Source organism: Oncorhynchus nerka, linkage group LG12, assembly GCF_034236695.1.
Source record: "Oncorhynchus nerka isolate Pitt River linkage group LG12, Oner_Uvic_2.0, whole genome shotgun sequence".
Lineage (NCBI taxonomy): Eukaryota > Metazoa > Chordata > Actinopteri > Salmoniformes > Salmonidae > Oncorhynchus > Oncorhynchus nerka.
This window is the reverse complement of record NC_088407.1, coordinates 611,561-622,775: the sequence shown is the minus strand read 5'-3', so window position 1 is coordinate 622,775 and position 11,215 is coordinate 611,561. Positions and strand designations below refer to the sequence as shown.

General features: G+C 48.3%; 1 protein-coding gene across 1 annotated transcript in view; it reads left to right on the top strand.

Moving 5' to 3' along the window:
* The first annotated feature begins 2,541 nt into the window (after nucleotides 1-2,541).
* Nucleotides 2,542-11,215, top strand: part of si:ch73-71d17.2 (uncharacterized) — a 104,193-nt gene continuing 95,519 nt past the window's right edge. The window contains exons 1-2 of the mRNA XM_065025106.1: nucleotides 2,542-2,796; nucleotides 8,207-8,655. Of these exons, the coding sequence (XP_064881178.1) occupies nucleotides 2,582-2,796; nucleotides 8,207-8,655 (664 nt within the window). The 5' untranslated portion in view covers nucleotides 2,542-2,581. The remainder of the gene's footprint in view (nucleotides 2,797-8,206; nucleotides 8,656-11,215) is intronic.

The window sequence follows — 11,215 nt, the reverse complement described above, 5'->3', positions numbered from 1 at the left end:
GAAGTTCATTCAGGGCCATCGATGTGTCTGCTTGGGGGGGATATATACGGCTGTGATTATAATCGAAGAGAATTCTCTTGGTAGATATTGCGGTCAACATTTGATTGCAAGGAATTTTAGGTCAGGTGAGCAAAAGGACAGAGTTCCACCGGTCTAATGTCCATTGCTCATGGTTCTTGGCCCAAGCAAGTCTCTTCTTCTTATTGGTGTCTTTTGGTAGTGGTTTCTTTGCAGCAATTCGAACATGAAGGCTTGATTCACGCAGTTTCCTCTGAACAGCTGATGTTGAGATGTATCTGTTACTTGAACTCTGTGGAGAATTTACTTGGGCTGCAATCGGAGATGCAGTTTACTCTAATGAACTTATCCTCTGCAGCAGAGGTAACTCTGGGTCTTCCTTTCCTGTGGCGGTCCTCATGAGAGCCAGTTAACTCTAATGAACTTATCCTCTGCAGCAGAGGTAACTCTGGGTCTTCCTTTCCTGTGGCGGTCCTCATGAGAGCCAGTTAACTCTAATGAACTTATCCTCTGCAGCAGAGGTAACTCTGGGTCTTCCTTTCCTGTGGCGGTCCTCATGAGAGCCAGTTTACTCTAATGAACTTATCCTCTGCAGCAGAGGTAACTCTGGGACTTCCTTTCCTGTGGCGGTCCTCATGAGAGCCAGTTAACTCTAATGAACTTATCCTCTGCAGCAGAGGTAACTCTGGGTCTTCCTTTCATGTGGCGGTCCTCATGAGAGCCAGTTTACTCTAATGAACTTATCCTCTGCAGCAGAGGTAACTCTGGGACTTCCTTTCCTGTGGCGGTCCTCATGAGAGCCAGTTAACTCTAATGAACTTATCCTCTGCAGCAGAGGTAACTCTGGGTCTTCCTTTCCTGTGGCGGTCCTCATGAGAGTCAGGTAACTCTAATGAACTTATCCTCTGCAGCAGAGGTAACTCTGGGACTTCCTTTCCTGTGGCGGTCCTCATGAGAGCCAGTTAACTGTAATGAACTTATCCTCTGCAGCAGAGGTAACTCTGGGACTTCCTTTCCTGTGGCGGTCCTCATGAGAGCCAGTTAACTCTAATGAACTTATCCTCTGCAGCAGAGGTAACTCTGGGTCTTCCTTTCCTGTGGTTGTCCTCATGAGAGCCAGTTAACTCTAATGAACTTATCCTCTGCAGCAGAGGTAACTCTGGGACTTCCTTTCCCGTGGCGGTCCTCATGAGAGCCAGTTAACTGTAATGAACTTATCCTCTGCAGCAGAGGTAACTCTGGGTCTTCCTTTCCTGTGGCGGTCCTCATGAGAGCCAGTTTACTCTAATGAACTTATCCTCTGCAGCAGAGGTAACTCTGGGTCTTCCTTTCCTGTGGCGGTCCTCATGAGAGCCAGTTAACTCTAATGAACTTATCCTCTGCAGCAGAGGTAACTCTGGGTCTTCCTTTCCTGTGGCGGTCCTCATGAGAGCCAGTTTCATCACAGCGCTTGATTGTTTTTGCGACTTCACCTGAACAAACTTTCAGTTCTTGAAATGTCAGGTCTTAAATTTATGATGGACTGTCATTTCTCTTTGCTTATTTGAGCTGTTCTTGCCATAATATGGACTTGGTCTTTTACCAAATAGGGCTATCTTCTGTAAACCACCCCTACCTTGTCACAACACAACTGATTGGCTCAAACGCATTAAGAAGGAAAGAAATTTCACCAATGAACTTTTAACAAGACTCACCTGTTAATTGAAAGGCATTCCAGGTGACTACCTCATGAAGATGGTCGAGAGAATGCCAAGAGTGTGCAAGCTGTCATCAAGGCAAAGGGTGCCTACTTTGAAGAATCTCAAATTTAAAATATATTTGTTTAACACTTTTTTGGTTACTACATGATTCCATATGCGTTGTTTCATAGTTTTGATGTTTGTTTGGTTACTACATGATTCCATATGCGTTGTTTCATAGTTTTGATGTCTTCACTATTATTCTACAATGTAGAAAATAGTTTAAAAAACTAAGAAAAACCGTTGAATGTGTAGGTGTATACAAACTTTTGACTGGTGCTGTAGATTTATTAGTAAATGAAGAACCGGTAGGCTGTTTGCTGCCCAATTACACAAGAGTAATTAAAAAGAGCCTTATTCACATAACACAGTTTTATCAGGTGATAGCTGAACATAAGACATAATGAGTTAATGGCCTAATAATGAAGAATTAGTTGTAATAAATGAAAAACTGGTAGACTAATCACTGACGTCAAAATTACTTTTATTTTCATATTTAAGCAATAAGTGAGGTGTTTTTGTTGTGTGTTTTGTTAACGTTCAAATGGCACAGTAGGATTTTCCATCAAGAATAGACTGGCTTTCAGCTCTCCCAGTCTTATTTCAGACGGTCGGGAACGGACCAATAAAAACCGTCTAACCAATTACAAAGCGCTGATGGAACGCCTATCGCAGTTGAGCCTCCCACTTCTGTTGACACGCCCACTTCCAGACACCCATCCAGTCAGCCAGACTTGACTCTGAAAGCAGAAGAAAACACCCGCCATCTTGTCTGTCAGTCGAAGTTCCCACACTGCACTGCGGTATTGTTGTTTGCGTTAAACATGGCGTCGGTGAGCTGTCCGTTACAGAGAACCTTCTCCCGCCCAGCCACCAGCTCGTCCCAACCCAACACCACCCCGGTACTCTGTCGGGAGCGGTTATGGGTGTTGTCGGTGCAGCGTTACGGGAGAGACCCAGGTTTCAGTCTGTATTTCCCGCAGAACATCAGCTCCTCAGACAGCCTCTACGACGCTACTCTGACAGATGGGGACTGCAGGTGGGTGGGTCTGGGTAGTGTTGAGGGTAGAAGGGTGAACAACGGAAAGGTAGACTGCTACAGTAGCCCAACGTTATTGTATGGTGTAGATAGCTAGTATTGTAGAGCTGCTAAGGACGGTTCCCACATATAATAAACATGTTGTATTGTAAGTCTCTTTCCATTCATCTAATGACTGCTGCACAGTGTGGGCGCTGAAATGATACTTTGGATGAATGTACGCGGGTAGCCTACAGGAGATCTTTTGAAGTAGGTTAGTCGGATTAAAACAGTTTGATTGTGTTTATGCAAGTTAAATTCAGGAAAGTTAAATTGCAAATATGTGACCGACTGGCTCGATTCGGTCTTATGTAGATTTATTTTTAAATGGTGTTTATTTTTTATTTTTTACATTGATGGTGTGTAGAGTCGAATAGGCAACATTATCACAATGACTTGGTGGGTAGGGTACAGTAGCCCAGTGACTGTATGGTGGTGGGTACAGTAGCCCAGTGACTGTATGGTGGTGGGTACAGTAGCCCAGTGACTGTATGGTGGTGGGTACAGTAGCCCAGTGACTGTATGGTGGGTACAGTAGCCCAGTGACTGTATGGTGGGTAGGGTACAGTAGCCCAGTGACTGTATGGTGGGTAGGGTACAGTAGCCCAGTGACTGTATGGTGGGTAGGGTACAGTAGCCCAGTGACTGTATGGTGGGTAGGGTACAGTAGCCCAGTGACTGTATGGTGGTGGGTACAGTAGCCCAGTGACTGTATGGTGGTGGGTACAGTAGCCCAGTGACTGTATGGTGGTGGGTACAGTAGCCCAGTGACTGTATGGTGGTGGGTACAGTAGCCCAGTGACTGTATGGTGGTGGGTACAGTAGCCCAGTGACTGTATGGTGGTGGGTACAGTAGCCCAGTGACTGTATGGTGGTGGGTACAGTAGCCCAGTGACTGTATGGTGGTGGGTACAGTAGCCCAGTGACTGTATGGTGGTGGGTACAGTAGCCCAGTGACTGTATGGTGGTGGGTACAGTAGCCCAGTGACTGTATGGTGGTGGGTACAGTAGCCCAGTGACTGTATGGTGGGTACAGTAGCCCAGTGACTGTATGGTGGTGGGTACAGTAGCCCAGTGACTGTATGGTGGTGGGTACAGTAGCCCAGTGACTGTATGGTGGTGGGTACAGTAGCCCAGTGACTGTATGGTGGGTAGGGTACAGTAGCCCAGTGACTGTATGGTGGTGGGTACAGTAGCCCAGTGACTGTATGGTGGTGGGTACAGTAGCCCAGTGACTGTATGGTGGGTAGGGTACAGTAGCCCAGTGACTGTATGGTGGTGGGTACAGTAGCCCAGTGACTGTATGGTGGTGGGTACAGTAGCCCAGTGACTGTATGGTGGTGGGTACAGTAGCCCAGTGACTGTATGGTGGTGGGTACAGTAGCCCAGTGACTGTATGGTGGTGGGTACAGTAGCCCAGTGACTGTATGGTGTGTACAGTAGCCCAGTGACTGTATGGTGGGTAGGGTACAGTAGCCCAGTGACTGTATGGTGGTGGGTACAGTAGCCCAGTGACTGTATGGTGGGTAGGGTACAGTAGCCCAGTGACTGTATGGTGGGTAGGGTACAGTAGCCCAGTGACTGTATGGTGGTGGGTACAGTAGCCCAGTGACTGTATGGTGGTGGGTACAGTAGCCCAGTGACTGTATGGTGGGGTACAGGCCCAGTGACTACAGTAGCCCAGTGACTGTATGGTGGTGGGTACAGTAGCCCAGTGACTGTATGGTGGTGGGTACAGTAGCCCAGTGACTGTATGGTGGTGGGTACAGTAGCCCAGTGACTGTATGGTGGTGGGTACAGTAGCCCAGTGACTGTATGGTGGTGGGTACAGTAGCCCAGTGACTGTATGGTGGTGGGTACAGTAGCCCAGTGACTGTATGGTGGTGGGTACAGTAGCCCAGTGACTGTATGGTGGTGGGTACAGTAGCCCAGTGACTGTATGGTGGTGGGTACAGTAGCCCAGTGACTGTATGGTGGTGGGTACAGTAGCCCAGTGACTGTATGGTGGTGGGTACAGTAGCCCAGTGACTGTATGGTGGTGGGTACAGTAGCCCAGTGACTGTATGGTGGTGGGTACAGTAGCCCAGTGACTGTATGGTGGTGGGTACAGTAGCCCAGTGACTGTATGGTGGTGGGTACAGTAGCCCAGTGACTGTATGGTGGTGGGTACAGTGACTGTATGGTGGTGGGTAGCCCAGTGACTGTATGGTGGTGGGTACAGTAGCCCAGTGACTGTATGGTGGTGGGTACAGTAGCCCAGTGACTGTATGGTGGGTACAGTAGCCCAGTGACTGTATGGTGGGTACAGTAGCCCAGTGACTGTATGGTGGTGGGTACAGTAGCCCAGTGACTGTATGGTGGTGGGTACAGTAGCCCAGTGACTGTATGGTGGTGGGTACAGTAGCCCAGTGACTGTATGGTGGTGGGTACAGTAGCCCAGTGACTGTATGGTGGGTACAGTAGCCCAGTGACTGTATGGTGGTGGGTACAGTAGCCCAGTGACTGTATGGTGGTGGGTACAGTAGCCCAGTGACTGTATGGTGGTGGGTACAGTAGCCCAGTGACTGTATGGTGGTGGGTACAGTAGCCCAGTGACTGTATGGTGGTGGGTACAGTAGCCCAGTGACTGTATGGTGGTGGGTACAGTAGCCCAGTGACTGTATGGTGGTGGTGGTGGGTACAGTAGCCCAGTGACTGTATGGTGGTGGGTACAGTAGCCCAGTGACTGTATGGTGGTGGGTACAGTAGCCCAGTGACTGTATGGTGGGTAGGGTGACTGTAGTGGGTAGCCCCCAGTGACTGTATGGTGGTGGGTACAGTAGCCCAGTGACTGTATGGTGGGTACAGTAGCCCAGTGACTGTATGGTGGTGGGTACAGTAGCCCAGTGACTGTATGGTGGTGGGTACAGTAGCCCAGTGACTGTATGGTGGTGGGTACAGTAGCCCAGTGACTGTATGGTGGTGGGTACAGTAGCCCAGTGACTGTATGGTGGTGGGTACAGTAGCCCAGTGACTGTATGGTGGTGGGTACAGTAGCCCAGTGACTGTATGGTGGGTAGGGTACAGTAGCCCAGTGACTGTATGGTGGGTACAGTAGCCCAGTGACTGTATGGTGGTGGGTACAGTAGCCCAGTGACTGTATGGTGGTGGGTACAGTAGCCCAGTGACTGTATGGTGGTGGGTACAGTAGCCCAGTGACTGTATGGTGGTGGGTACAGTAGCCCAGTGACTGTATGGTGGGTAGGTTACTGTCTGACCTGACTGGACCAGGTTACTGTCTGTCTGACTGGACTAGGTTACTGTCTGTCTGACTGGACCAGGTTACTGTCTGTCCGGTTCCGCTAGCATTGGCGTGTTATGTTCAGTTGTTTTAAAACATGCAGTGATTTTGCAGAGAGCCACATCAGTTTACAGAAATACTCATAACAAACATTGATAAAAGATACAACTATTATGCATGGAACTTTAGATAAACTTCTCCTTAATGCAACTGCTGTGTCTGATTTAAAAAAATGCACACCATGTAATAATCTGAGTACGGCTCTCAGAGACCAAAACAGCCAAAGAAATATCCGCCATGTTGTGGAGTCAACATTAGTCAGAAATAGCATTATAAATATTCACTTACCTTTGATGATCTTCATCAGAATGCACTCCCAGGAATCCCAGTTTCACAATAAATGTTTTATTTGTTCGATAAAGTTCATCATTTATGTCCATGTACCTCCTTTTGTTTGGTAAACAAATCCAAACGCGCGTGCAAGTCCATCCGAAAGTTCGGACGAAAAGTCCAAAAAGTAATATTACTGGTCATAGAAACATGTCAAACGAAGTATAGAATCAATCTGTATGTTGTTTTTATCATAAATCTTCAACAATGTTCCAACCGGAGAATTCCTTTGTCTGTAGAAAAGCAATGGTTCTAAAGACTGTTGACATCTAGTGGAAGCCTTAGGAAGTGCAAAACGATCTCACAGACATTGTATATTGTAATGGCAATAAGTTGAAAAACTACAAACGTCAGATTTCCCACTTCCTGGTTGGATTTTTTTCAGGTTTTCATCTGCCATATGAGTTCTGTTATACTTACAGACATCATTCAAACAGTTTTAGAAACGTCATAGTGTTTTCTATCCAAATATACTAATAATATGCATATATTAGCATCTGGGACTGAGTAGCAGGCAGTTTACTCTGGGCACGCTTTTCATCCAAAAGTGAAAAGGCTGACCCCTAGCTTAATATTGGCAGGATGGTTTGATAAAAAAACAAATAGATTTGGAGGAACATCAACACATCTGCTTCCAGGCTGCTAGCTAGCTGCAGTTTTTATTGTAGTTAGCCCAGCTAGCTAGCTGCAGTTTTTATTGTAGTTAGCCCAGCTAGCTAGCTGCAGTTTTTATTATAGTTAGCCCAGCTAGCTAGCTGCAGTTTTTATTGTAGTTAGCCCAGCTAGCTAGCTGCAGTTTTTATTGTAGTTAGCCCAGCTAGCTAGCTGCAATTTTTATTATAGTTAGCCCAGCTAGCTAGCTGCAGTTTTTATTGTAGTTAGCCCAGCTAGCTAGCTGCAGTTTTTATTGTAGTTAGCCCAGCTAGCTAGCTGCAGTTTTTATTGTAGTTAGCAGCTAGCTTTTTTATTATAGTTAGCCCAGCTAGCTAGCTGCAGTTTTTATTGTAGTTAGCCCAGCTAGCTAGCTGCAGTTTATATTGTAGTTAGCCCAGCTAGCTAGCTGCAGTTTTTATTGTAGTTAACCCAGCTAGCTAGCTGCAGTTTTTATTGTAGTTAGCCCACCTAGCTAGCTGCAGTTTTTATTATAGTTAGCCCAGCTAGCTAGCTGCAGTTTTTATTGTAGTTAGCCCAGCTAGCTAGTTTATATTGCAGTTTTTTTATTGTAGTTAGCCCAGCTAGCTAGCTGCAGTTTTTATTGTAGTTAGCCCAGCTAGCTGCTGTTAGCCCAGCTAGCTAGCTGCAGTTTTTATTGTAGTTAGCCCAGCTAGCTAGCTGCAGTTTATATTGTAGTTAGCCCAGCTAGCTAGCTTTTTTATTGTAAAAGCTAGCTAGCTGCAAATAGCCCACCTTGCTGCAGTTTTTAATATCAGCTACTACTGCATTTTTATTGTAGTTAGCTAGCTAGTTGCAGTTTTTATTGTAGTTAGCCCAGCTAGCTAGCTGCAGTTTTTATTGTAGTTAGCCCAGCTAGCTAGCTGCAGTTTTTATTGTAGTTAGCCCAGCTAGCTAGCTGCAGTTTTTATTGTAGTTAGCCCAGCTAGCTAGCTGCAGTTTTTATTGTAGTTAGCCCTAAAATCTCCTTCTCCGGCATTGTGTACTGCGTTCCTCCTCACTCTGTCTCTCCTGTCTCTCCGTCTTCAGGCTGCGTGTGACCCTTGACCCCAGCCTCAACCGTCTGGTGGAGAGGAACGTGTTCCGGTGTGGCTCTCAGCTACGACATGTTACCTTTTCACCCGGGGAGTCTGTAGAGGAGGAGGGGGGAGGAGGGAGGACTTACAGGCTGGTGAGTGTGGAGGTGGCTGGGGACGAAGGGGGGATGGAGGGGCTGACTCCCGGGGTGGAGGTGGAGAGACTGCCATGGTACGGAGCCCAACCAGACCCAGAGAGAGACCCAGGATCCCATCCAGCAGACCCAGCCCTAATCCCAGACCCAGTCCACCTCGAGAGGGCCCAGGCCCCCAGCTTGCTGCCCCTCAGGGCCAGGAGAAGCTGCTATCTGCCCCTCTGGAACAACCAGGACTACAGTGGACCAGCCTGGAGGGAGACTCCCAACTCAGACAACTCAGAGGACTCGGACCAAGACGAAGAGGGTGCGTAGTAGTTTTAGTACAGAGCAGGAGTGTGTTCTCTCTCCAGGTGTGTGTGGTGTGTGTTGTCTCTCTCCAGGTGTGTGTTGTCTCTCCAGGTGTGTGTTGTTTCTCTCCAGGTGTGTGTTGTTTCTCTCCAGGTGTGTGTTGTTTCTCTCCAGGTGTGTGTTGTTTCTCTCCAGGTGTGTGTGTGTTTGTGTGTTTGTGTTGTCTGTCTCCAGGTGTGTGTGTTGTTTCTCTCCAGGTGTGTGTTGTCTCTCTCCAGGTGTGTGTGTGTGTTGTCTCTCTCCAGGTGTGTGTGTGTGTTGTCTCTCTCCAGGTGTGTGTGTTGTCTCTCACCAGGTGTGTGTGTTGTCTCTCTCCAGGTGTGTGTGTTGTCTCTCTCCAGGTGTGTGTGTTGTCTCTCCCCAGGTGTGTGTGTTGTCTCTCCCCAGGTGTGTCTGTGTGTGTGTGTTTGTGTTGTCTGTCTCCAGGTGTGTGTGTTGTTTCTCTCCAGGTGTGTGTTGTCTCTCTCCAGGTGTGTGTGTGTGTTGTCTCTCTCCAGGTGTGTGTGTGTGTTGTCTCTCTCCAGGTGTGTGTGTTTCTCTCACCAGGTGTGTGTGTTGTCTCTCTCCAGGTGTGTGTGTTGTCTCTCTCCAGGTGTGTGTGTTGTTCTCCCCAGGTGTGTGTGTTGTCTCTCTCCAGGTGTGTGTCTGTGTGTGTTGTTTCTCTCCAGGTGTGTGTGTTGTCTCTCTCCAGGTGTGTGTGTTGTTTCTCCCCAGGTGTGTTTGTGTTGTCTCTCTCCAGGTGTGTGTTGTCTCTCTCCAGGTGTGTGTGTTGTCTCTCTCCAGGTGTGTGTTGTCTCTCTCCAGGTGTATGTGTTGTTTCTCCCCAGGTGTGTGTTGTCTCTCTCCAGGTGTGTGTGTTGTCTCTCTCCAGGTGTGTGTGTTGTCTCTCTCCAGGTGTGTGTGTGTGTTGTCTCTCTCCAGGTGTGTGTGTTGTCTCTCTCCAGGTGTGTGTGTTGTCTCTCTCCAGGTGTGTGTGTTGTCTCTCTCCAGGTGTGTGTGTTGTCTCTCTCCAGGTGTGTGTGTTGTCTCTCCCAGGTGTGTGTGTTGTCTCTCTCCAGGTGTGTGTGTGTGTTGTCTCTCTCCAGGTGTGTGTGTGTGTCTCTCTCCAGGTGTGTGTGTTGTCTCTCTCCAGGTGTGTGTGTGTGTCTCTCTCCAGGTGTGTGTGTGTGTTGTCTGGTGTGTGTGTGTGTCTCTCTCCAGGTATGTGTGTGTGTTGTCTGTCTCCAGGTATGTGTGTGTGTTGTCTCTCTCCAGGTATGTGTGTGTGTTGTCTCTCTCCAGGTATGTGTGTGTGTTGTCTCTCTCCAGGTGTGTGTGTGTGTTGTCTCTCTCCAGGTGTGTGTTGTCTCTCTCCAGGTGTGTGTGTTGTCTCTCTCCAGGTGTGTGTGTTGTCTCTCTCCAGGTGTGTGTGTGTGTTGTCTCTCCAGGTGTGTGTGTGGTCTCTCTCCAGGTGTGTGTGTGGTCTCTCTCCAGGTGTGTGTGTTGTCTCTCTCCAGGTGTGTGTGTTGTCTCTCTCCAGGTGTGTGTGTTGTCTCTCTCCAGGTATGTGTATGTGTGTGTGTTGTCTCTCTCCAGGTGTGTGTGTTGTCTCTCCCCAGGTGTGTGTGTTGTCTCTCCCCAGGTGTGTGTGTTGTCTGTCTCCAGGTGTGTGTGTGTGTTGTCTCTCTCCAGGTGTGTGTGTTGTTTCTCTCCAGGTGTGTGTGTGTGTTGTCTCTCTCCAGGTGTGTGTGTGTGTTGTCTCTCTCCAGGTGTGTGTCTGTGTGTGTTGTCTCTCTCCAGGTGTGTGTTGTCTCTCCCCAGGTGTGTGTGTTGTCTCTCTCCAGGTGTGTGTGTTGTCTCTCTCCAGGTGTGTGTGTTGTCTGTCTCCAGGTGTGTGTGTTGTCTGTCTCCAGGTATGTGTGTGTGTTGTCTGTCTCCAGGTATGTGTGTGTGTTGTCTCTCTCCAGGTATGTGTGTGTGTTGTCTCTCTCCAGGTGTGTGTGTGTCTCTCTCCAGGTGTGTCTCTCTCCAGGTGTGTGTTGTCTCTCTCCAGGTGTGTGTGTGTGTCTCTCTCCAGGTGAGTGTGTTGTCTCTCTCCAGGTATGTGTGTTGTCTCTCTCCAGGTGTGTGTGTGTTTGTCTCTCTCCAGGTGTGTGTGTTGTCTCTGTCCAGGTGTGTGTCTCTCTCCAGGTGTGTGTGTGTCTCTCTCCAGGTGTGTGTGTGTGTTGTCTCTCTCCAGGTGTGTGTGTTGTCTCTCTCCAGGTATGTGTGTGTGTTGTCTGTCTCCAGGTGTGTGTGTCTCTCCCCAGTGTTGTCTCTCTCTCCCCATGTGTGTGTGTTGTCTCTCTCCAGGTATGTGTGTGTGTTGTCTCTCTCCAGGTGTGTGTTTGTCTCAGGTGTGTGTGTGTGTTGTCTCTCTCCAGGTGTGTGTGTGTGTTGTCTCTCTCCAGGTGTGTGTTGTCTCTCTCCAGGTGTGTGTGTTGTCTCTCTCCAGGTGTGTGTTGTCTCTCTCCAGGTGTGTGTGTTGTCTCTCTCCA